Below are 24915 nucleotides of genomic sequence, written 5' to 3'. Positions count from 1 at the left end.
AATATAGTAAAGAATGTTTATAAAGATAACCAATAAGTTATTTATAAATTATTTAATATATATCCAAGGATCTCTGTGTAAAAATATTTTGAAAGGCTATTTTTTTTTTTTTTTTGAGACGGAGTCTCGCTCTGTCGCCCAGGCTGGAGTGCAGTGGGAAGATCACAGCTCACTGCAAGCTCCGCCTCCCGGGTTCACGCCCTTCTCCTGCCTCAGCCTCCCGAGTAGCTGGGACTACAGGCGCCCGCTGCCACGCCCGGCTAATTTTTTTGTATTTTTAGTAGAGACGGGGTTTCACTGTGTTAGCTAGGATGGTCTGGATCTCCTGACCTCGTGATCTGCCCGCCTCGACCTCCCAAAGTGCTGGGATTACAAGTGTGAGCCACCGCGCCCGGCCTGAAAGGCTATTTTAAAGGAAAAAAGATTTCATATGTAAGAGAAAACTTAGTTATCTGTAGCTTATACTCATAAATTGTACTTATTCAGAGCATCTTCTCTCCCCTTAATGAAGTTTAATATGTGAAATGTGACCATATGCATGTTTGTAAATGTGTGTATCTATATGGTATCTATAGATAATCTTAGCAAATTTTTAACGTCTCAGATATTTAGAAATAAGTAAATTTTTAGGTGAGTTTTTATACCATTAGTCTAGGAAGACAACTCTAAGTAGATATATGTTGATCTTCCTAGTACATATTCTTCCCTTGAAAATTTCCTTGTGCCGTATCTCTGAAACATCTCTTGGGCTTAAGAAACAACTGCTATTGCAAAAATATCCCTGTCTTTGATTACAAATGACTGAACCAGTCATTTGTGACTGGTTCTTGTAAATGAATCCAGAGGCTGGGCTCAGTCAAAGTATATTTCTGTTTATCTTTTTTTTTTTTTTTTGAGACATATGTTATAGGTATGTGGTCAGAACTGAAAACCAAATAAAGTTAACAGACTGTCAATATTTTTAGTCTATGTGCATTCTTAGAAGTAAGAAAAGGAAGCCATTCTTTAAGTAGAATGCAGCAGATACGAAAAGCAAAGCAAAACCCAGAAAACTTGATTCCACAAAAGGCATAAGTAGTCATCCCAAAATGTTATTTTCATCTTTACTTCTCATTTTTATTTTCCACAGAACATTTATGACACAGAAATGTACCATGTATCCTCCCCTTGAATGTCTACAAGATTGCATTTTGTATATTTAAAATATATCCTGCTCGTCATTTACTTATGCTAGCAGTGAAGTCTGATTCTTGCAGTGAATGGTGTCCCAATAATATTAAATAACTTATCTTTTGCTTACTTTTAATTAATAGACAAGTAATGTGTTAAAGTATTTTTTGCACAACAGTGAAAATTGCACAACAGTGAAAAATTCTGAAGTAGAACATATATGTGAGTATATATATGTGTGAGTGATTTCTGTCTTGGGAAAATCTTATGGAAGTAACTCAGCTAGTGCCAGCACCGTGAAAGAAAATACACAGATGCAAAATGTCACAATATCAAAACCAAAATTTATTATCTTTAATTGCAATAATAAAATTACAAAGAGTGTTTAGACAAACAAATGAATAAAAATCAATCAATTGACATTGAATAGAATCATTGGAAGGGTAAATTTTGACAGGAATTGGACTGGAACAAATTAGTAAAATAAAATGTTTGTATGTGTGAAAAAAGAACCAGGTTCATGAATGGGGAATTGATGCATGAAATTGTATTTAGTGAACACTACTTTGAGTTGCCTATAGGATATCTTGAAATAGGTAAAGACTAGAGTTGACATATGTGAAGACTACTGGAGTACCCCAAAGATAGAATTATAAAGATGATTACATTCAAGGACATATATAAATAAATAGTATTCAAGAATCATAATAGAAAATTGTTGAAAGAAAAATATTTTGTGTGTAAGGATTGATGACAGAGAAAAATACCATGAGTAATTTTCAAGGTGATTAGTTTGAGTTTTTATTTTTACAGTGGCTCACAGGTTAAAGAGTAATTCTAGTAACACAGAAAGATAAATAATTTTGTTTTTACCTGTTAAGTTGCTGCCTTTGGTGAAGTTACTATATAGACAGCTGGGGGAAGAAAGCATCTGGGAAATATTCTCATGTACTTGATAAATATTTGTATGCAAAGAGTAATTAAAACTGTTTGCCCATGCATTCATCAGAATGATAGATATAGCAGAGGAAGAAGGCAAACCCTTAAGAGATATCAGAGTTAAAATTTGGGTTAATATTTGACCGATACTGTAATTGATTTTTAAAAAGTAATCAGAGATACAAAAAGAGACATGGAAGAGCAGGGTGCAGAGCCAATGCAGAGTAAGTTTAAAGAAGAAAAGTGTAGTCAATTGTTAAATGTGTCTCCCAGGGAAATAGTTGGATTTGACCAGAAAAAGTATCTCTAGCAAAAAAGATCTTTCTAAAAAAGATCTCTTTCATTATAATGGAGAAGTTGAAAGGTAGATTTCAGTAAAAGAAAGAGTTTAAAACAATGAATAAGTGAAGTATATTGAGTTACTCGTGAAATTACAAATTAAGTTCGATATTAAGTACAGTAAAACTCAGGACAACTTAGATTTCTACAAAACTAAGGAATATGTTGTTTAAATGCATGCATTCAGGTTACTGGTCTCTATTTTTCATGTCCCAACCTTTTGTACTTTTATGGTTTTATTAGTATACCCAACTTTAATATAGAATTTTTTGCAGGTACAAAATTGGAAATGTTGGCTTCACCAGAACCTAAGGGTCTTGTTCCCTTCACTAAAGAGTCTTTTGAACTTATAAAACAGCATATTGCTAAAACACATAATGAGGAACATGAAGAAGATTTAAAGCCAAATCCTGACTTGGAAGTTGGCAAAGAGCTTCCATTTATTTATGGAAACCTTTCTCAAGGAATGGTGTCAGAGCCCTTGGAAGATGTGGACCCATACTACTACAAGAAAAAAAATGTGAGATTTAATTGAGATTATTTTGATGACATTTTTATTATTTTATTTCCAGACATAAAAAAATGTAATTGAGATAGGATACAAAAAGATAATGAAAAACAGGGCAAGATCTGATTTTAAATTATACAGAACTACATAAGATGTCTCATTTTGGGAGCACACATATTGGAGATTTTTATCAAAACTGATATCTTACCTGGTTAGGTAGTATATTTTGGATTACTTTACTTCATAATATATGTATTAGTATGCCTTAATGTAAGTGAAATATTTTAAGGGAACATGATGATTGTCCATTTGTGGTTTTCAATTTTAAAATGCCTGTAAAATGCCTAGAATGTGCTCAACAATTTAAAATGTTCAATGTGATGAGCTTACTCAGAAGTTAGAAAAGTAAATACAACCCGTATGTTATTTATCATTTTTATTCATTCATACATGCATACACTTACTCCTTATCTCCAGAATGACTTTAGGCACCTGCTACTATATGTCCAACCCCAGAACAAGCACAAAACGTTAAATATGAAAATAATCACATTTAGAAATCAGAGATTGGTGTGAACCAATGAAGCTGAAAGAATCATTAAGGATCCTGCAGAATTTGAGTTATAGCTTAAAGAATACTTCAAAGTTTTAATAAGGGAAAGGGAAGACCTATGTGTAGGTAAGAGCAGAGAATGATTCTGGAAGGAGGAAAAGAAAAAGTGATGCTATAACTGGAAACTTAGCTGTTGCAAGTTGTGAGATATGAGGTGAGATAATGGAGATGTCAACGTGGATTTAATATGGTGATCAAAGGCTTGATGCAATGAATATAATGTTTAAGTAGCATTAACCCAACAGATTTCTAAATGACTATTGCATGGAAGAGACAGGATTAGAAAGATGAAATAACAGAGAGAGTAATCCAGGACTGAAGTCAAGAGGAGACAGAGAGAACAAAGCTGAGAGGAAACAGCACGATTTGACTGGCTAAAAATGCCAAGGTTTTCAGCGTAGAGGAATGGGGATGCCACTGACAAAATGAAATAACTAGAAAGAATATCAAATTTGGGGAAGGTGACAATTAGCTTCATAGTGAAAAAAATTAATTTGTAGAGCATTCAATGATATTATCAAATGGGTGACAAGGAATTGCACCACATTCTCTGGATGGAAGACAAAGTGATTTTTTTTAAAAAATAAATTACAATTCTTTGGAATACTTGTCATGGTGGAAGAGTATTGACATTTTATGGTAGAAATGTATATATTAACTTAAAAGACTCCAGTATCTCTGGTAGCCTCCATGGGCATTATGCAGCATTGTTATAATATACATGCTTAATCTTGAGAGCATTTTAATGAAAGTATAAGTTAAGCCCTCATCTCAATTACCTCTACATTCAGTTTTTGCTATGTTTATGTCATAATAATTGATATGGCACAGTAACCGTAGGGATAGGTGTAATATTGCAAAGTTCTGAGTACCCTGCGGTGTGTACAGACACGGTTGGTAAAGTGCTAGTTGTGTTATTGAAGACAAAACCAAATATTTTGAAAAATAAACCAAGGCCCAGATTTACTCTTGGTCTAGTTCCCATGAAACATCTGGAGCAAGAACTGCACAGATAGCTTGGTATAAAAGTGCTGTTATAAATGACAATTTATTTGAGTTATATTAGGTTTATTCTGTTAAAGGTGGCATAAAATAAATACTTTTATAATTAATAAAACAATTTCAGCTCTTAAATTGGGAGATTATTATATCTGAAATTACTCATCACAATCACATATATTACATCTTGTATGAAGTTTGAGATTGTTCTGGAAAATAGCATGAAAAGCACATTTTAAAAAATCAGATTTACTTCGGCTCTTTTAAGTTTTTATTTTCTGTTTGCATTTAAAATAGAGGGAAGATAGCTACAGTATAGGTCAAAGTGTTCACAGATTGTGTGTTAGAAAATATTTTATTAAGAAGAATTATATCACAATTTGGTTTCCATTTAGAACATTTATTCATGAAATATTGTTGAATATATATTTATACTAAGTAGTCTATTTTTCTGTATATATACAAAATAGAAATAATCACCTCTGCATAACATATAATACTGTAGCATCTAATAGATTATATTTAATATATAATTTTAGTATACTATAATTTATTGTGCTTCAGTATGTTATATATTATAAATTATAAAATATACTCTTTTAGACTGTAAGCTATAAAATATTTGCTAATTGTATTTATTTATACCCCACAATAAAATTTTTCCAAATGGATATATAGTGGATATATATATACACACTTTCAATGAGTGCACATATATATCTCTCTCTACACACAAATATAAAAATATACAAACTTGCTCATATGCAGGTATATATATATACACATGAATATATATTATATATACACACATTATATATATACACTTGAATATGTATGTACATGTTCATGTACATACACAAGCATGTACACATATTTAGATATATGACTCAATTTTAATTTCGGAATATTTCTGATATTTCATTATTTTTTGTTAGAATTTTAATGCTTTAATATCTCAACGTATTAGGTTTACATGTTATAAATTTCTGGTTTAGATATATGTATGTTAATGATATCATGCAAGTTTGGTTTTATTTCATAGACAATTGTTAAGAATTAAAGTACTATTTCAATTCATTGACTCTTCTTTGCTACCATAATCCCAGATTTGATTTGCTCTAAAATAAAATCTAACTTTTAGCATTCATTACGTTCTCAGATACACTGGCTCCGGCACTTTTAAATGGATGTTCGTGAGCCATTGGGATATTGTGTTCTTCCTATTCTGTTAGTTCTCTAAGGAGACCAGAGGTTGGCTTGAGACAAACAACTTTCTTGGGTGTAACAGTAGCAAAAAACCCAAAAAAGCAAAAATGGTAGAGAAACAGACAAGCCTCAATGCGAATAAAAACATCTGAAATCCTTCCATTTGACTTAGTCTATAAAAATATATATAAAAAAGAAAAGTATAGCTGTTAGAGTCGAAGACTATAATGATGATTGATTGACAATTTGTTGCATAATTGATGAGATTGTGGTTCTGAGTTCTAATTTCACTTGATCGCTTTTCTTCTTACAGACTTTCATAGTATTAAATAAAAACAGAACAATCTTCAGATTCAATGCAGCTTCCATCTTGTGTACACTGTCTCCTTTCAATTGTATCAGAGGAACAACTATCAAGGTTTTGGCACATCCATATCCTTTTCTGTTGACTTGTTGACTTTAAACTGTGCTGACATTAACTGCAACTATACTGTTATTCAACTATTTCTGCAGTATTTTTCTCTTTTCAATTTATGTCTCATGTTAGGTCATATTGAAATCTAGATTATACTTCATTAAGTGTTCCGCATTTGAAAATACATATAAAGTATATTTTCTAATATACACACCAATAGTAAATATTAACAAATATTAATGCCCATTGTTCAATAAGATTAATATTTTTCAACATTTAAGAAAATATTTTAGCTCAATGTATATAAATATATATAATAGAATATATCTTTTCCAATATTATTTATTAACTATTATTCCTTGACTATAAGCTACCTTTTTCCGACTGTTTATTCTAATTAGTGTCCTGCTTGATTGCATATTCATGTCCCTGACTAATTTGCCAAAATGGAGACCAGTATTAGAGTATGTTATATGATTATTTTATACATATCATATATAATTATATATTTTTAATATTTTACATTTTATTTTAATAATATTGAATTATATAATACATTATATTTTATATTATAATAAATTTAATATTTGTTAATGATAAAGATAATATTTCAGTGCTTCACATCTATTTTTTTTGCTGTTGCAATCTCATTTCTGATTTGCTTCTAACTCAGGTAACTTTCATTCCTTTTCATTCATTAAGAAAATCCCTTTCTCCCTTTCTGTTCTATTCCTCTCTTTCTGAAGACATACCCGTCGTCTGGCTTGCATTAGACTGTAAGGATGGAAAGACCCATTAAATTATCTGGGGGAAAAGGCTTTCTTGAAGTTACCTTTTGAGCTTTTATTAAAAATTTATTTATTTATTTGTTTATTTATTATTATTATTATACTTTAAGTTCTAGGGTACATGTGCATAATGTGCAGGTTTGTTACATATGTATATTTGTGCCATGTTGGTGTGCTGCACCCATCAACCCGTCAGCACCCATCAACTCGTCATTTACATCAGGTATAACTCCCAATGCAATCCCTCCCCCCTCCCCCCTCCCCATGATAGGCCCCAGTGTGTGATGTTCCCCTTCCCGAGTCCAAGTGATCTCATTGTTCAGTTCCCACCTATGAGTGAGAACATGCGGTGTTTGGCTTTCTGTTCTTGTGATAGTTTGCTGAGAATGATGGTTTCCAGCTGCATCCATGTCCCTACAAAGGACACAAACTCATCCTTTTTGATGGCTGCATAGTATTCCATGGTGTATATGTGCCACATTTTCTTAATCCAATCTGTCACTGATGGACATTTGGGTTGATTCCAAGTCTTTGCTATTGTGAATAATGCCGCAATAAACATACGTGTGCATGTGTCTTTATAGCAGCATGATTTATAATCCTTTGGGTATATCCCCAGTAATGGGATGGCTGGGTCATATGGTACATCTAGTTCTAGATCCTTGAGGAATCGCCATACTGTTTTCCATAATGGTTGAACTAGTTTACAATCCCACCAACAGTGTAAAAGTGTTCCTATTTCTCCACATCCTCTCCAGCACCTGTTGTTTCCTGACTTTTTAATGATCGCCATTCTAACTGGTGTGAGATGGTATCTCATTGTGGTTTTGATTTGCATTTCTCTGATGGCCAGTGATGATGAGCATTTTTTCATGTGTCTGTTGGCTGTATGAATGTCTTCTTTTGAGAAATGTCTGTTCATATCCTTTGCCCACTTTTTGATGGGGTTGTTTGTTTTTTTCTTGTAAATTTGTTTGAGTTCTTTGTAGGTTCTGGATATTAGCCCTTTGTCAGATGAGTAGATTGCAAAACTTTTCTCCCATTCTGTAGGTTGCCTGTTCACTCTGATGGCAGTTTCTTTTGCTGTGCAGAAGCTCTTTAGTTTAATGAGATCCCATTTGTCAATTTTGGCTTTTGCTGCCGCTGCTTTTGGTGTTTTAGACATGAAGTCTTTGCCCATGCCTATGTCCTGAATGGTACTACCTAGGTTTTCTTCTAGGATTTTTATGGTATTAGGTCTAACATTTAAGTCTGTAATCCATCTTGAATTAATTTTCATATAAGGAGTAAGGAAAGGATCCAGTTTCAGCTTTCTACATATGGCTAGCCAATTTTCCCAGCACCATTTATTAAATAGGGAATCCTTTCCCCATTTCTTGTTTCTCTCAGGTTTGTCAAAGAGCAGATGGCTGTAGATGTGTGGTATTATTTCTGAGGACTCTGTTCTGTTCCATTGGTCTATATCTCTGTTTTGGTACCAGTACCATGCTGTTTTGGTTACTGTAGCCTTGTAGTATAGTTTGAAGTCAGGTAGCGTGATGCCTCCAGCTTTGTTCTTTTGACTTAGGATTGTCTTGGAGATGCGGGCTCTTTTTTGGTTCCATATGAACTTTAAAGCAGTTTTTTCCAATTCTGTGAAGAAACTCATTGGTAGCTTGATGGGGATGGCATTGAATCTATAAATTACCTTGGGCAGTATTTTCACGATATTGATTCTTCCTATCCATGAGCATGGTATGTTCTTCCATTTGTTTTTGTCCTCTTTTATTTCACTGAGCAGTGGTTTGTAGTTCTCCTTGAAGAGGTCCTTTACATCCCTTGTAAGTTGGATTCCTAGGTATTTTATTCTCTTTGAAGCATTTGTGAATGGAAGTTCATTCCTGATTTGGCTCTCTGTTTGTCTGTTACTGGTGTATAAGAATGCTTGTGATTTTTGCACATTAATTTTGTATCCTAAGACTTTGCTGAAGTTGCTTATCAGCTTAAGGAGATTTTGGGCTGAGACAATGGGGTTTTGTAAATATACAATCATGTCATCTGCAAACAGGGACAATTTGACTTCTTCTTTTCCTAACTGAATACCCTTGATTTCTTTCTCTTGCCTGATTGCCCTAGCAGAACTTCCAATACTATGTTGGATAGGAGTGGTGAGAGAGGGCATCCCTGTCTTGTGCCAGTTTTCAAAGGGAATTTTTCCAGGTTTTGCCCATTTGGTATGATATTGGCTGTGGGTTTGTCATAAATAGCTCTTATTATTTTGAGGTACGTTCCATCAATACCGAATTTATTGAGCGTTTTTAGCATGAAGGGCTGTTGAATTTTGTCAAAAGCCTTTTCTGCATCTATTGAGATAATCATGTGGTTCTTGCCTTTGGTTGTGTTTATATGCTGGATTATGTTTATTGATTTGCGAATGTTGAACCAGCCTTGCATCCCAGGGATGAAGCCCACTTGATCATGGTGGATAAGCTTTTTGATGTGCTGCTGGATTTGGTTTGCCAGTATTTTATTGAGGATTTTTGCATTGATGTTCATCAGGGATATTGGTCTAAAATTCTCTTTTTTTGTTGTGTCTCTGCCAGGCTTTGGTGTCAGGATGATGTTGGCCTCATAAAATGAGTTAGGGAGGATTCCCTCTTTTTCTATTGATTGGAATAGTTTCAGAAGGAATGGTACCAGCTCCTCCTTGTACCTCTGGTAGAATTCAGCTGTGAATCCATCTGGTCCTGGACTTTTTTTCGTTGGTAGGCTATCAATTATTGCCTCAATTTCAGAGCCTGCTATTGGTCTATTCAGGGATTCAACTTCTTCCCAGTTTAGTCTTGGAAGAGTGTAAGTGTCCAGGAAATTATCCATTTCTTCTAGATTTTCTAGTTTATTTGCGTAGAGGTGTTTATAGTATTCTCTGATGGTAGTTTGTATTTCTGTGGGGTCGGTGGTGATATCCCCTTTATCATTTTTTATTGCATCTATTTGATTCTTCTCTCTTTTCTACTTTATTAGTCTTGCTAGTGGTCTGTCAATTTTGTTGATCTTTTCAAAAAACCAACTCCTGGATTCATTGATTTTTTGGAGGGTTTTTTGTGTTTCTATCTCCTTCAGTTCTGCTCTGATCTTAGTTATTTCTAGCCTTCTGCTAGCTTTTGAATGTGTTTGCTCTTGCTTCTCTAGTTCTTTTAATTGTGATTTTAGAGTGTCAATTTTAGATCTTTCCCGCTTTCTCTTGTGGGCGTTTAGTGCTATAAATTTCCCTCTACACACTGCTTTAAATGTGTCCCAGAGATTCTGGTATGTTGTATCTTTGTTCTCATTGGTTTCAAAGAACATCTTTATTTCTGCCTTCATTTCGAATGACCCAGTAGTCATTCAGGAGCAGGTTATTCAGTTTCCATGTAGTTGAGCGGTTTTGATTGAGTTTCTTAGTCCTGAATTCTAGTTTGATTGCATTGTGGTCTGAGAGACAGTTTGTTATAATTTCTGTTCTTGTACATTTGCTGAGGAGTGCTTTACTTCCAATTATGTGGTCAATTTTGGAATAAGTGCAATGTGGTGCTGAGAAGAATGTATATTCTGTTGATTTGGGGTGGAGAGTTCTATAGATGTCTATTAGGTCTGCTTGCTGCAGAGATGAGTTCAATTCCTGGATATCCTTGTTAACTTTCTGTCTCGTTGATCTGTCTAATGTTGACAGTGGAGTGTTGAAGTCTCCCATTATTATTGTATGGGAGTCTAAGTCTCTTTGTAAGTCTCTAAGGACTTGCTTTATGAATCTGGGTGCTCCTGTATTGGGTGCATATATATTTAGGATAGTTAGCTCTTCCTGTTGAATTGATCCTTTTACCATTATGTAATGGCCTTCTTTGTCTCTTTTGATCTTTGATGGTTTAAAGTCTATTTTATCAGAGACTAGTATTGCAACCCCTGCTTTCTTTTGTTCTCCATTTGCTTGGTAAATCTTCCTCCATCCCTTTATTTTGAGCCTATGTATGTCTCTGCATGTGAGATGGGTCTCCTAAATACAGCAGACTGATGGGTCTTGACTCTTTATCCAGTTTGCCAGTCTGTGTCTTTTAATTGGAGCATTTAGTCCATTTACATTTAAGGTTAATATTGTTATATGTGAACTTGATCCTGCCATTATGATATTAACTGGTTATTTTGCTTGTTAGTTGATGCAGTTTCTTCCTAGCCTTGATGGTCTTTACATTTTGGCTTGTTTTTGCAATGGCTGGTACCCGTTGTTCCTTTCCATGTTTAGTGCTTCCTTCAGGGTCTCTTGTAAGGCAGGCCTGGTGGTGACAAAATCTCTAAGCATTTGCTTATCTGTAAAGGATTTTATTTCTCCTTCACTTATGAAACTTAGTTTGGCTGGATATGAAATTCTGGGTTTAAAATTATTTTCTTTAAGAATGTTGAATATTGGCCCCCACTCTCTTCTGGCTTGGAGAGTTTCTGCTGAGAGATCTGCTGTTAGTCTGATGGGCTTCCCTTTGTGGGTAACCCGACCTTTCTCTCTGGCTGCCCTTAAGATTTTTTCCTTCATTTCAACTTTGGTAAATCTGGCAATTATGTGTCTTGGAGTTGCTCTTCTCGAGGAGTATCTTTGTGGCGTTCTCTGTATTTCCTGGATTTGAATGTTGGCCTGCCCTACTAGGTTGGGGAAGTTCTCCTGGATGATATCCTGAAGAGTGTTTTCCAACTTGGTTCCATTTTCCCCCTCACTTTCAGGCAACCCAATCAGACGTAGATTTGGTCTTTTTACATAATCCCATACTTCTTGCAGGCTTTGTTCATTTCTTTTTCTTCTTTTTTCTTTTGGTTTCTCTTCTCGTTTAATTTCATTCATTTGATCTTCAATCGCTGATACTCTTCCAGTTGATCGAGTCAGTTACTGAAGCTTGTGCATTTGTTGCATATTTCTTGTGTCATGGTTTTCATCTTATTCATTTCATTTATGACCTTCTCTGCATTAATTACTCTAGCTATCCATTCTTCCACTTTTTTTTCAAGATTTTTAGTTTCTTTGCGCTGGGTACGTAATTCCTCCTTTAGCTCTGAGAAGTTTGATGGACTGAAGCCTTCTTCTCTCATCTCGTCAAAGTCATTCTCCATCCAGCTTTGATCCGTTGCTGGCTATGAGCTGTGCTCCTTTGCCGGGGGAGATGCGCTCTTATTTTTTGAATTTCCAGCTTTTCTGCCCTGCTTTTTCCCCATCTTTGTGGTTTTATCTGCCTCTGGTCTTTGATGATGGTGATGTACTGATGGGGTTTTGGTGTAGGTGTCCTTCCTGTTTGATAGTTTTCCTTCTAACAGTCAGGACCCTCAGCTGTAGGTCTGTTGGAGATTGCTTGAGGTCCACTCCAAACCCTGTTTGCCTGGGTATCAGCAGCAGAGGCTGCAGAAGATAGAATATTTCTGAACAGCAAGTGTACCTGTCTGATTCTTGCTTTGGAAGCTTCCTCTCAGGGGTGTACTCCACTCTGTGAGGTGTGGGGTGTCAGACTGCCTCTAGTGGGGGATGTCTCCCAGTTAGGCTACTCAGGGGTCAGGGACCCACTTGAACAGGCAGTCTGTCCCTTCTCAGAAATCAACCTCCGTGTTGGGAGATCCACTGCTCTCTTCAAAGCTGTCAGACAGAGTCGTTTGCGTCTGCAGAGGTTTCGGCTGCTTTTGTTGTTGTATAGTTGTGCCCTGTCCCCAGAGGTGGAGTCTACAGAGACAGGCAGGTTTCCTTGAGCTGCTGTGAGCTCCACCCAGTTCGAGCTTCCCAGCCGCTTTGTTTACCTACTTAAGCCTCAGCAATGGCGGGCGCCCCTCCCCCAGCCTCGCTGCTGCCTTGTGGTTAGATCGCAGACTGCTGTGCTCGCAATGAGGGAGGCTCCATGGGCGTGGGACCCTCCCGGCCAGGTGCGGGATACAATCTCTTGGTGTGCCTGTTTGCTTAAAGCCCAGTATTGGGGTGGGAGTTACCCGATTTTCCAGGTGTTGTGTGTCTCAGTTCCCCTGGCTAGGAAAAGGGATTCCCTTCCCCCTTGCGCTTCCCAGGTGAGGCAATGCCTCGCCCTGCTTCAGCTCTCATTGGTCGGGCTGCAGCAGCTGACCAGCACTGATTGTCCCACACTCCCTAGTGAGATGAACCCAGTACCTCAGTTGAAAATGTAGAAATCACCGGTCTTCTGTGTCGCTCGCGCTGGGAGTTGGAGACTGGAGCTGTTCCTATTCGGCCATCTTGCTCCGCCCCCACCTTTTGAGCTTTAATTTTGGAAGTTGACTATAACAATATCACCATTAAAAACATGCTTCAATATATATATTATATATATATAATAAAATTAGATCTTACACATGCCCTTAATGATGATTATTAATTATTGTGTAATCCCTATAGGGATCAAATTTGATATGTGATGTTTTTATCATTTACCTACATAATATGTAAAGGCTATTACCTCTCAGCTAGGATTTATTGATTTTTTAATTTTTTTTAACTTTTATTTTAAATTCAGAGGCACAAGTGCAGGTTTGTTACATAGGTAAACTTTTGTCATGGGGTTTTGTTATGCAGATTATTCATCACCCAGGTATTAAGCCTAATACTCATTAGTTATTTTTTTCGTAATCCTCTCTCTCCTCTCATCCTCTGCCCTCCCAAAGGCCCCAGTGTGTTGTTCCCCTCTATGTGTCCATGTGTTCTCACCATTTTGCTCCGACTTTTAAGTGAGAACATGCAGCATTTAGTTTTCCGTTTCTGTGTTTGCTAAGGATAATGACCTCCAGCTCCATCCATGTTCCTGTAAAAGAAAATTCATATGGAACCAAAAAGGAGCCCAAATAGCCAAGGCAATTCTAAGCAAAAAGAACAAAGCTGGAGGCATCATGCTACCTGACTTCAAATTATACTACATGACTACAGTAATAAACAAATTAAAAAGTCAAATGTCATGACAAATGCTGTAAGACACAGCCTACCCTATTTAAAACATTGAATTAAGGCTCAAGGAGCACTTGCTTTCTTGAATGTTGTCTAATTTATTGGTGGTTGGTTTGTTTTGGCCTACCAAGTAGACCTGGTCTCACCTTCCTGATGACTTATTCTTAAATGCCAGCTAGTTATCATAAACATAGTATTTCAGAGTTGACAATGTATTATTCTCACCAATAATATTTATATGAAAAAATTTCTGCAGGAATACTTTGCTTGGAATTTACACATTTGAAATACTTGTAAAACTCTTTGCAAGAGGTGTCTGGGCAGGATCTTTTTCCTTCCTTGGTGATCCGTGGAACTGGCTCGATTTCAGCGTAACTATGTTTGAGTGAGTATTTCTTTAAATTGAGTCTATTTTAATGTTTTGCTCAGCAAATGTTTTTCATAAAAAATAATTGACATCTGCAAAGATTTCTGCCTGAAGATAGTCTGCAACTGGAGAATACTTCAAAGTTATAGTCATAGTGAGCTCTCTCAGCTGCCTCTGACCTAGTCCTCAGAAGATGCAATAAAAATGAAAGGAGTGGGCTATTTTCTGCTTTCTATTTGGAGCAAGAATGATAAATATTGAATTTGTGCATTTTAAGTGTGCCTTTTAGTGATCAGTGAGCAAATCCCCTGAATACTTAGAAGGTCCTAGCAGATTTGATTCTCATTTCCCAATCTACGTTGCATGTAGCTACATTGCTTAAGACCAGTAAATATGCTAGAGATCAGAATAATGTATCTTAAACACCCACCCCCTCACACACATTTTCTGGAATGCTTCAGACAATTCTAACAATTTCATGTCTCTTTTTAAAATACTTCTATTTAGTGTATTCTAGCTACGGAAATCATTACTGGCATCAAACTCTTGTTAGAAATAATTTAAAGTGATTTTCTATTTGTAGATTTTGGGTCAATTTTTAATAACATTTATAAAGGTCATAAAGAGTGTCTGCTATATTTTAAGCAATCTAAAATAGTGTATCATATCACTGTAATCATTACCATCACTACTTTTACTGTTATTACCATTTTCTTTGCTGTTTTGCTCTTTCTGTTAGTTAACACTTGCAGAGCCCTTACTATGTGCCAGGTGGTCTTCTACATACTTCGCATAAGTTAACTTGTTAAATCTCTCAAAAAACCCTCTGAATCAGGAAGTATTATTAACCCCACTTTACAGTTGAGGCAACTGAGGCAAGAAAGATTTAAATAATTTGCTCATCTTGCACAGTTAGTTCATGGTAGAGCCTGGATTTCTACACAAGCAGTCTGGCTTCAGAGTCTGTGCCCTTAATCAACACACAGTCTGCCTTACACCTTCATCATCACCATCACCATTGTCATTATTATCACCATCATCATCAATGTCATCACCATCATCCTCATTCTCATCCTCTCTTCATCTTTATTCTCATGTCACCATCATAATTACCATCATCGTAAGTTTAAATACTTAAAATGAATCTTATTCCTTAAAAAACTAGATATTCATTTTGCATTGTAACTATCTTTTCAGTAATTAGACAACAAAAGATTTATGAACATAGTGTAGAATATTTGATGAGAAATTAAGAGTATTCACAGTGTCAAACTTTTGTAAACTCTCATAAGTTTACAGATTAATATTTACCTGGCCACTTTCCACTGCAGTAATCTTTGTCTTCTAATAAATAATAAAACTGTTTGCAATATGGAATCATGTGATCAAGGGAAATGTTTGCATATATGGTTTTAAAAATAAGTTTCAAAAACCATAAAAAGCCAAGAATAAGTCGCAAAGACTTAATGTGACTTTTAGGTAACTCTAATTTAATTCCACAGGGTTATTATAAGATACTCACCTCTAAACTTCATTCCAATGCTTCAAACTGCAAGAACTTTGAGAATTTTAAAAATTATTCCTTTAAATCAAGGTAAGAAATTGCATTGAATATCTTTTTTTCATTTTGTTTTATATACTGCCATGTATTCACTTGAACTTCCCTGTTGTTGTTCAGAGGAAATATTGAATAATGTTTCCACTCTGAAACCAGTGAGTTATCTGAAATTTACATTTATGTCACTCTAGGAAAGAGGAGAAAAATACATTGACTGTTATTTATTTGGTGTAGGCTCAATTTTTACAAAACCAAAATATAGACATCAGTAAAATATATTTTAATTTGTAATTCTTACAAATTATATTTGAACTTAAAAACTTCTTCTTAGACTTCTGAGAGAAATAGTGGTCTAGACATATCTAATCTGCCTCTTTCTTTTCCTCATTTTATCAAGCAACCAGTTGATATGAACAAAGTAATATAAAATAAGATGAATTCCCCTTTGCTTTGAGTGTTTGGATAGGGTGCAATTCACATACCACAAAATTCATCTTCTATCAGTGTGGTTGCAGCTTTACCACATTGATGGAAGATGCTGAAGACTAAGTTACAGCTCCCATTTCTGAAGACATTCTAACAGAAACACACCAACACCTTCTAGTTTGTTATTGTGAATGAATAAGAACAGTTAGATAAGAACAACGCTACCCAGAATGTTTTAGCTGCAATTCGGAAGTGTTATGAAATAGCTGTATCAAGAAAGCAAATAAGGAATGTAATAAAAGCAAAAACAAAGCCTACAGACAACTTTCATAGACCAGAAAGAAGGCTAAATATATATAGGCTATGTATTTGTAGTTCAGGCAGAACAAATGAGAAAAACAGATTGGAAAGTATGGTGATAATTCATAACTTGTAATATACTCAAACATTGATTTGTACACATTAAGCTGTTGAATTGTGGAGCTCGTGAATTATATCTCAGTAAAGCTGTTTAATAAAAACTGTCTGTGGCATGGCAGCTTTATCAAATCTAGTGAAGGAATCAATTAGTGAGAGTTAACCTGATGGGAATTTCACAGCTCTAGCTCCCTTACTACTCCCCACATATTTCACATGTATCTTCATCTTAAGACTAGAGGTAAGAATTATTAAATACATCAGATGAATTCAAGTTGTAATAATACAAGAAGAATTCATTCACTGGAGTTGGAAGCCTACAGGCTAGTAGAGACCTCTCACTCTTTTTTTCAAGGGAGAATGTACTAGGCACATACCAGCAATATGGAGTGAATGAAAATATTTTGCAATATAGAAAGAGAAACATATATTTAAAAGAAAGTATCCTCTTTTAAAATAAATGTGCTTAAAATAGAAGCATACATAATAAATTATATTTTTGCAGTCTCTCAACAAATGATGAAGTGAGAGAGTAATCTGGGCAAATATAACTAACTTTAAGACAGAAAAGCGATAAAAATTATACTACCCTAGATGAATATTCAGTGGTAATACAAGCCACAAAATAGTATTACCAGTGCATCAAACAAGCACACTTGTATAAAGAAAGACTAGAGGAATTCTGTATTAATACAATAGAACTGAAAAATGGAATGGATTAATGAAGGAGAAAAGACTAAAGTCCATCTTATGCATAAACTGTGATCCTGAAAACAGACAAGAATGAATATAAAAGACAAATTATTGAAATATATACAATAGAAAAAACTTTAAAAATTTTTAACTGGAAAAAGACCCTACAAACGAAAGAGATCAGCTTATACTAGATAAATAATAACTACAATATACACTTAGACATATTGTAAAATGTTTTAAATGTAAAGTATTAAAGAATAAAAGTATTATAAAATTCTTCAAGCAAAAAGGTGAGAAACATACATCATGGACAGGTCACCCTTAGACCTCATGTTAATAGTAAACTTAAGTAGGCAGTGGAGTTTCAGAGCTTGGGGGAAAGTGTAGTCAGGGAAGTTGAGACACTGGAATTCTATACTTGGCTGTCATTTGTATGTATAGTCAACAAATGTATGTTCTCAGCTGTGCAAGAGTTCTCAAACAGTACTTGTGTATCTTTTCAGAATATCTGCTGAAAAAATAAGTATGAAAATAAAATATTTAGAAATAAGAGTATTTAGTTCTAAAAGTAATTGCAATGAGCTCTGAAACCATTTCGACACAGAATGGATTGCAAATTACTGTTGTTAGTGAGTTGCAAAACAGAATGCAAATATAAATCAGAAGTTAGCACATGGACTTCTGTAGTTCATTCTTGAACTAGAGACATATTTTATTTACGTTTTAGAAAACTTTGAAATAGATGTTAATATTATAAAAATTTAATGATTTTATGTTGAAATCCAATTTAACTTGGATGAATTGTCAGGATAGGTCCACCTACATTTATGAATGACAACAACCTGCCGTGGATGAAGAACAGCTGCCACTTCAAGTCAGGCAGATTCATCCAAGTCCTCTCAACTCCCTGTTTGTGTGAATTTATGCTTCCTGGGAAGCCCTTGTAAGGATTTGAATTTTATCCTTTCTATAAATCATGATAGATAATATGTGATACAAAATACACAATTCAACAATTATAACTAGGTCAAAGGTCATTACTTATATTAGCAAAAACTGAGAAGTAAGAATAGAGAAATGTGAGAAAATAAATACAGTTATTTTCTCGTCTTATGTGGTGGGACTGAGTAGACACAGTCTTATTGATGTAGAGATATGCATGTTATTTCAAAATAGGAACTTAAATTGGATATAAGTTCTCGAAACATGTATTTTATCTAAAATACTAAAGGAAAAAATAGACACAGTAAATTTATTGACAAAGGAAAATAAACACAGTGAATAATAAGGAGAATATAGAAATCAAAAAAGTAAGGTATATTCTAGTGTAAACCTAATTTACGAAAATAAATGCAATTGGTTTAAATTTTTTTTATCAAGGCAGAGACTTTAATATGAAGTCAGAAATGCAATTAAACTCTATAATAGACTTACACTAAGCAAAACGAAGGTTAAAATTTAAAAGAAGGAGGAAGTTATACCAGAAAATTAAGATCAAGATTGGCATATGGCCCAGAACTTTCTAACAAAATCTAATTAGTATATACTAATGAAAATGATTAGCAGATTTAATTTTATAAAAATGTGATGGTGTCATTTCTTTTCCATCAAACAAAATGTCAGTGCTAAAATTAAAGCTCCACCAAAAATTGGGAATACAATGGAAATTATCTATCTGTATGTATTTTATATATATAATCTATATATATACACACAGACATATATTTTTCTTTAAGAATTGCTCTTCTTAAAAACATTTCTGACAAAACAATATGAAAAAAAATTTAGTATAAAGATACACTAAGGACTCATGACCGTTGCCAAATAAGCACACCGTGCAAATACACCTATTTTAAAAGTTTGGAATAGTAACTACAGAAATTACATTGAAGTGATTTAATTTTTTTCTAATGAACTGCCAAATATGTTTTGAAATGTTCCAGTTTTAGTGAAGGCTTATAATCTGGTTTATACTTTGGTTCAACATCTCTCAAAAACAATGTGAACATGTGTGTCAATGCTAAACCACTGTTGTATGTTTGACACCGAAGTTCTATTATATATCTAGTATAATACTTTGAAAAGATTTGCTTGTAATAAAAAGAATGATACAATTCTAAGTGACAAAAGGAGGCTATAAACATATATTTAATTATTAAGTCAAATTAAAATTGTATATTTAATCTAGATTATCACATTTCTGTAGTCACAAGAATGACTTTATTTCAACCCTGTCATATTTTACTAAAGAAACCTAATCATCTGAGGTCATTCAACAGAATAGTTTTCAATTCTCACAATAAGATAGAAAGCAGGTATCATTTCCATTTTAAAAAATTATGAAACTAAAGCATACAAATGTTGACTACTTGCATAGTTAACATCACAGAGTTAGTGTATTCTTATTCATCATTGTGCTGAGCAGTTATTAGGAAACTAATGCACACAGACTAGCAAATAAGAGAGCAAGTGAAAAAGAAAAGGGAGGAGGGAGGGAAGGATGGAAGAAAGAAAGCAAGTTTATACACAAAAAAGTTAATAGTAATTTATTCTATGAGCTATGATTATGTTGTTTTTGTTTTTTCTACTTTTCTACTTTCAGAAGTCAGCATGTATTACTTAGAAAAATGAATATCCTTAAATAAAGCCAGTTTTAAGTTTGAATTCTCTATTAGTATTCTGTTATAAATACAGTTTACATAGATCACAGTTGTGTTATTCTCATTCTTGTTTATTGAAATTCTTCATAATTTTATTTAATTAGTTCACAAAATTGAATTATTATGAAGTCAATTAAAGAATAATATAGAATACTACTGTTTCAAGCTGTTTAGTTTTTCAAGAACATTTGAATTTTGATTTATAACCTTATACCTTTATTTATGCTTACAAACACTGGAGGTTGGTATGACAAGCAGTAACCAAGAGAGGGGGATTGTTTTTCTTTGTAAAGAGAAACAAGCAAATAATTAATTTTAAATAGTGTGTCTGAATTATTTTGTTAGGTGTTAAAAATTAGCAGTAATACATAAACCTCAACTTTTGATTTATTATTCACTTTATGTATGAGACCCAAATAATTAGAATTACATTATAAGATAAAACTATTGATTTCAATGGAATATGCAGTTGCTATGGGAGAAGTTTGCCAATAGTGCTTTTCCAAGATATTACATTATTTCAAAAGCAAATGTTTCTCTTTCCAGGTCTGAAGTCCCTTGCAGGGGTCCTGACCCACTGCTTGAAGAAGCTTATTGGTGTCATTATCCTCACTCTGTTTTTTCTGAGCATATTTTCTCTAATTGGGATGGGGCTCTTCATGGGCAACCTGAAACACAAATGTTTTCGATGGCCCCAAGAGAATGAAAATGAAACCCTGCACAACAAAACTGGAAACCCATACTATATTCGAGGTAAGAATCACCTTGCCATGTATATAAAAAATTGAAACGGCCGGGCGCGGTGGCTCAAGCCTGTAATCCCAGCACTTTGGGAGGCCGAAACGGGTGGATCACGAGGTCAGGAGATCGAGACCATCCTGGCTGACACAGTGAAACCCCGTCTCTACTAAAAAAATACAAAAAACTAGCCGGGCGAGGTGGCGGGCGCCTGTAGTCCCAGCTACTCGGGAGGCTGAGGCAGGAGAATGGCGTGAACCCGGGAGGCGGAGCTTGCAGTGAGCTGAGATCCGGCCACTGCACTCCAGCCTGGGTGACAGAGCAAGACTCCGTCTCAAAAAAAAAATAAAAAAATAAAAAAAATTGAAACTTTTGTTAAAGGCAAAGCAGTCTTCCCAGAAATGTTGAACACTCAACATTTTGCTAGATTCCCAAAGGCACTGGCTTGTGTATCGGATGTTAGGTTAAAAAGGCAAGGATATTTACACCTTTCTTCACAATTGCAGAAAGTGATTTTAGCTTCTGCAGAGATCCAAACTGATTTCCAATGTGGCGCTAACTCATAATTACACATAGAATATCATTTCTTGCCTATTTTTCAGAAACAGAAAACTTTTATTATTTGGAAGGAGAAAGATATGCTCTCCTTTGTGGCAACAGGACAGATGCTGGGTAAGTGGTATTAGTTTTATTCTATTAAATCATTATCACCTGTTGATAGTACTTAATGAAGGACTGTTGTTTTTACTGTTGCTTCCCATTTGATTGTATTATCTCATTTCATCATCAAAACCATACTGAGAAGTTGTCTTAGTCTACTCAGGCTGCGTTAATGAAATATTATAGACTGGTTAGTTTAAAAACAAGAGAAATTTATTACTCACAGTTAGGGAAACTAAGAAGTCCACATCAAGGTGCTGGGCCAATTTGGTGTCTGGTGAAGGCATGTCCTCTGGCCCATACATGGTGCCTTTTTGCTGTGTCCTCACATGGCAGAAGAGGCCAGAGGTTTCTCTCAGGCCTTTTCTCTTGGTATATCGATCACATTCAAGAGGACTTCACCCTCATGACCTAATCACCTATCAAAGGCCCCATCTCCTAATCACCTTGGGAGTTAGAATTTCAATATGAATGTGGAGGGGACACAAACATTCAGACCATAACAGAAGTATGCAATGTGGAATACTATTCATCCAATTTTATAAAAAAAGCAATAGTCAGACTAATTCAATGATTTCTTCAAGGTCAAGAAGCTAGTAAATGGCAGAGCTGGGACTTACACAAGAATCTTTTATTTTTTATTTTTTACTATGCTTTAAGTTCTAGGGTACATATGCACAACATGCAGGCTTTTTACATATGTATACATGTGCCATGTTGGTGTGCTGCTCTTATCTTCTGTTTTCAAGAGTGCTCCAGAGCTAGTGAGAATGACCAAGAGAGACAATATAAATCTATCATTGGAAAGAAGTTTTGGGAGAAAAGAAATATGAAAGATATGCTGATGGAAGCCGCGATAGCTCGCGCCGGTTGTCCTGGCGCACAAAGAGGCGAGGCTGCATGTTCGAGGCCAACGTGGGCAGTACTGAAAGCCTCACATCCATTAAAAAAAAAATTGAAAAGATATGCCGATATTTCACTTATTTAATCTCTTATATGTTTTTATGGCTATAATTTACATTAATAAAAACCTCGTTCTTAAAATCAGCATTTCAAAATAATTCTTAAGTGAGATGACAAAACTGTCATGTCTCATTGTCCTATAATTTCAGATGAAAATTACAATTCATAAAGGGGAAACAGGGCACTTCGCAGCAGTGTGTGACTCACATAATTCCCTCCTGTTGCTTTGCTCAGCTGGGATGACTTGGCAGCCATCTGTAAACTCAGCTCTTTCTTATACTCTGGTGCCCAGATTAACAAAAGGCTCATGGGGGAGGAGAGCATGAGTTATATGGTTTAGTTAAATTCAGGGGATTTTGACATTTTCTCACTTGCTCAACACACAGACACACACATACACACAATCACACGCATACATATATATAGTTTGTTTGTTTGAGACCGAGTCTTGTTCTGTTGCCCAGGCTGCAGTGCTGTGGCTCAATCTCTGCTCATTGTAACCTCTGCCTCCTGGGTTCAAGTGATTCTCATGCCTCTGCCTCACAAGTGGCTGGGATTACAGGCATGTGCCACCACGACTGGCTAATTTTTGTGTTTGTAGTAGAGGTGGGTTTTCGCTGTGTTGCCCAGGCTAGTCTTGACCTCCTGGACTCAAGCGATTCACCCACCTTGGCCTCCCAAAGTGCTGAGATTACAGATGTGAGCCAATGCACCCTGTGCCCGGCCTCAGCACATATTTTTTTGCCCCGCTCCTGCTGGGCTCCCATTCTATTCTCATATCCAAATGGTGAGCCCATCTCTATGTATCTGTCCCATCCCATTTCAGCTAATTCCTTTTATGTACATTGCAAACTCAAATATGACCTGAAATACATTTTGGATATACGTACGTGGTCATGGATATTCAGGATACAATGGTATATTTCAAGGCAAGAAAAGAAAGTCATGCAGTGTTTCAACTGCAGCAGTCATACTTGGCTGCATGGTAAATTATCCCAAAACAACAAGACAACAGAACTTCATTTGCTCAGATACTATGGGTCAGCAATTTAGCAAGTCCCAGTGCACGAATGATTTTTAAACCTCTCTTTGTTCCATTAAAACTAAAACAAGTAACATGACTAAACCCAAAATAGTATGAGAGAAAACTACACAAGGGCGTGGAGAGAGGAAGCATGATTTACTGGGCTACCACTGTAATCATGGAACACAACACCGAAGCTCCTAAATGGATAGAAATATGAGGACTCCCTGAAAGGAAATAAAATAAATATTTAATTGGATCTGCCTCCCCATGTGCAAATACTGCTTATAAATTATCGATGCAATAAGTGTTTTCTCACCCTTAAATAGTGGGTTCTAAAGGCTTTACATGAAGTCATTTGAAAATTATACCCTCAACCATTGCAGTCGTATTTTTATCAGTACTATTTTCCATCAGTTCACTCTGATGTTCAGATATTTCCCTTTTGATATTGGAGTAGTAAAGATATAGTTAATACAATGCATTTTATTCTTGAAAAATGGTAAGATAATAGATTTCAGTATTCTCACCACAAAAAAAGTATGTGAGGCATGCATGTGTTAATCAGCTCCATTTTGCCACTGCACAATATATACATATTTCAAAACAGCATGTTGTACTTCACAAATATGTACAGTTTCTCTTTGTCAATGAAAAAATAAAGAAATAGAAAAAAATGGTTTGGCAAAAACCACTTTTGAGGCCCCTTTTTATTTTTGCTTAATTAACACCGTTCACTGTATCAACTTAAAATCTAACTCATGTGTGACTTTTTAGCAGGCAATTGTTTGGGAGAAGACATTATTCTCCTTGTGGAAAAGTGAGTTCTTTATTACTCAGGACAGATGTTCTGTAGTTATGATTTGGCCATAATGTCACCTAACAGTAAGCAGGTTTTTTTCTTTGTCTTCTTTAGTCAGTGTCCTGAAGGATATGTGTGTGTAAAAGCTGGCATAAATCCTGATCAAGGCTTCACAAATTTTGACAGTTTTGGCTGGGCCTTATTTGCCCTCTTTCGGTTAATGGCTCAGGATTACCCTGAAGTACTTTATCACCAGGTAAGAACAGAAAGAATCTGTACTGTAGTTAGGAATGGCACCATGCCCTCGCTTCTAAGATAATGGTCAAATGTAATATAGTTTTTAAAATTTTTACGTGCAGAAGAATTGGAAGACAAAAGAAAAGAGAACTAGAATTACTGAATGTCAAATTATAAGCTGGCCACAATGCCATGTGTATTATATCTTACTTAATCTTTGAAACAATTCTACAAGGTCAGAGAGAGAGAGAGAGAGAAGAGAGAAGAGAGAGACTGTATGTGTTTGTTTGTGTGTGTGCTTTTTATATGAAGACACTAAGATTTGGAGAGGTCGAGTAGCCTCCCAAAATTTACAGCAGTTGAACCTCCCAGATCTCAGATCATAGTCTTATTTCAAAGCCTGTGATATTATGCATTTGATAATCACTAAATAAAGTACATTTCTAGGTATTAATTCTT

The 24915-nt window shown here is 35.2% G+C and overlaps 1 protein-coding gene across 3 annotated transcripts in view; it reads left to right on the top strand.

Annotated features, from left to right (window-relative positions):
* Positions 1–24915, top strand: part of SCN7A (sodium voltage-gated channel alpha subunit 7) — a 102510-nt gene that overhangs the window by 17379 nt on the left and 60216 nt on the right. For all 3 annotated transcript variants that reach the window (XR_012421180.1, XM_005573369.5, XM_015432321.4), the window contains exons 2-9: positions 2724–2968; positions 6088–6206; positions 6564–6653; positions 14165–14293; positions 15778–15869; positions 20579–20785; positions 21373–21442; positions 24334–24475. Coding sequence is in view for 2 of the 3 variants with exons in the window: in XM_015432321.4 (XP_015287807.3) it covers positions 2724–2968; positions 6088–6206; positions 6564–6653; positions 14165–14293; positions 15778–15869; positions 20579–20785; positions 21373–21442; positions 24334–24475 (1094 nt within the window). In the remaining variant the exon portion in view is untranslated. The remainder of the gene's footprint in view (positions 1–2723; positions 2969–6087; positions 6207–6563; positions 6654–14164; positions 14294–15777; positions 15870–20578; positions 20786–21372; positions 21443–24333; positions 24476–24915) is intronic.

The sequence above is a fragment of the Macaca fascicularis genome, chromosome 12, assembly GCF_037993035.2.
Source record: "Macaca fascicularis isolate 582-1 chromosome 12, T2T-MFA8v1.1".
NCBI classification, from domain to species: Eukaryota; Metazoa; Chordata; class Mammalia; order Primates; family Cercopithecidae; genus Macaca; species Macaca fascicularis.
Note: the sequence above shows the minus strand (reverse complement) of the source record. Positions and strands in the feature narration are given on the sequence as shown.